Source organism: Cenococcum geophilum (assembly GCF_001692895.1).
Source record: "Cenococcum geophilum 1.58 unplaced genomic scaffold K441scaffold_3, whole genome shotgun sequence".
Classification (NCBI taxonomy): Eukaryota; Fungi; Ascomycota; class Dothideomycetes; order Gloniales; family Gloniaceae; genus Cenococcum; species Cenococcum geophilum.
The window spans coordinates 4408210-4409531 of record NW_027137561.1 but is presented as its reverse complement, the minus strand read 5'-3'; the positions used below and the strand labels follow the sequence as shown (position 1 = coordinate 4409531).

General features: G+C 30.4%; 1 protein-coding gene across 1 annotated transcript; it reads left to right on the top strand.

Annotated features, from left to right (window-relative positions):
• Positions 1 to 426: 426 nt before the first annotated feature.
• Positions 427 to 615, top strand: K441DRAFT_536854 (uncharacterized protein; the record flags this gene model as incomplete). The annotated part of the gene is made up of 1 exon (XM_067642439.1): positions 427 to 615. A coding segment is annotated over one exon (189 nt), but the record flags the coding sequence as incomplete, so codon positions are not given.
• Positions 616 to 1322: the final 707 nt, after the last annotated feature.

Sequence of the window (1322 nt, the reverse complement as noted above, 5' to 3'; positions counted from 1 at the left end):
TAGAATTAACCCTAACTAGGAACCAATTAACCAGTAGAAGGCGGCGACTAATATAAATATTAACAAGCTCGATTCCGGCACTATTAAGAGAATAATTTAATTTATATATAAGGGATTATAACAATAGCGAGGAGGAGCAAGGATCTAATATTATAAGTATAGAAACGCTCGGCTAAGGTAAGGGATATATTTATACGCTAATCCAATTTATCTATACTTAAAGTTTAATCTATAGAATTAGAGGTAGCGTAATTTAACAACGCTAATACCTTATCGCTATCTAAACTTAGCGGTAGCGATAATAAAGATATAACAACACGGCTAATAACGGCTAATATCACACTTTATTACGTCCATATTAATGCAATTGCCAATTATTACAATATACTATAGCTAAAAGAGCTTACGAATATAAAAATCTAATATATTTTAGGAACTAGCTGGTCCGTAAATGGGTTTCCTAATATTACTAATAATGCCTTTAGCTTAACAGGCGACTTAGTATTATATAATATAATTACCTTAACGGCGGCTAAGCATATTAAAGAGCTTATTAAACTTAAGGACTTTATAGAGCTAGATGTTATAGGCAATTTCACTATCGGCATTATATAAACGGCGATTACCATATCTAAAGACATAAAGGAAATTTTTATATAGAAACTTTAAGCTATCTAGTTTTAGCTATAATAAACAGAATTACTACTTTAATCCGCTAAGGTAAGGTACGCCACGGTAGAGCGTAAAAGCGAAAATATTAATAACTGTCTTTATACCCTCTACTCTACTAAGACCTATTATAATATTAGTTATAGCGCCGAGTTTATATATTATATTAAGGACAGTAGTTATCTATCTAACCCTAATTATCCTTATATACTTTATTACAAAAAGTGCCAGCATTATATATAAGTAAAGATACATAGCTTAGGAGATTAGCTTAGGTAGGAAGTTGTTATATAATACTTCTCTTCCTTTCTCCGTTTAGGTTAATTTAAGAAATTTAAATATATATCTTGTTTATAGTCGGTCCGTTAAATATTATATAGCAACTATATTATCTATCCCCTATTAGCCACCCCTTACCTTACCCTTTATCTTATCCTTTATCTTACCTTACCTTACCCTTACCTTACCTATTACCCCTTACCCCCCCTAAATAAATTACAAAATCCTAGTCATTATATCTATTCTATTAAATACTGGAACAGAATGAGATAATAATAAACAAAAAAAAGTGGTAAAGAATAATAAGATAAGCGCGCAATAACTAGGAAAAGGTCCCATATATACTAAGCGCATAATTCTAAAGATATATTTTA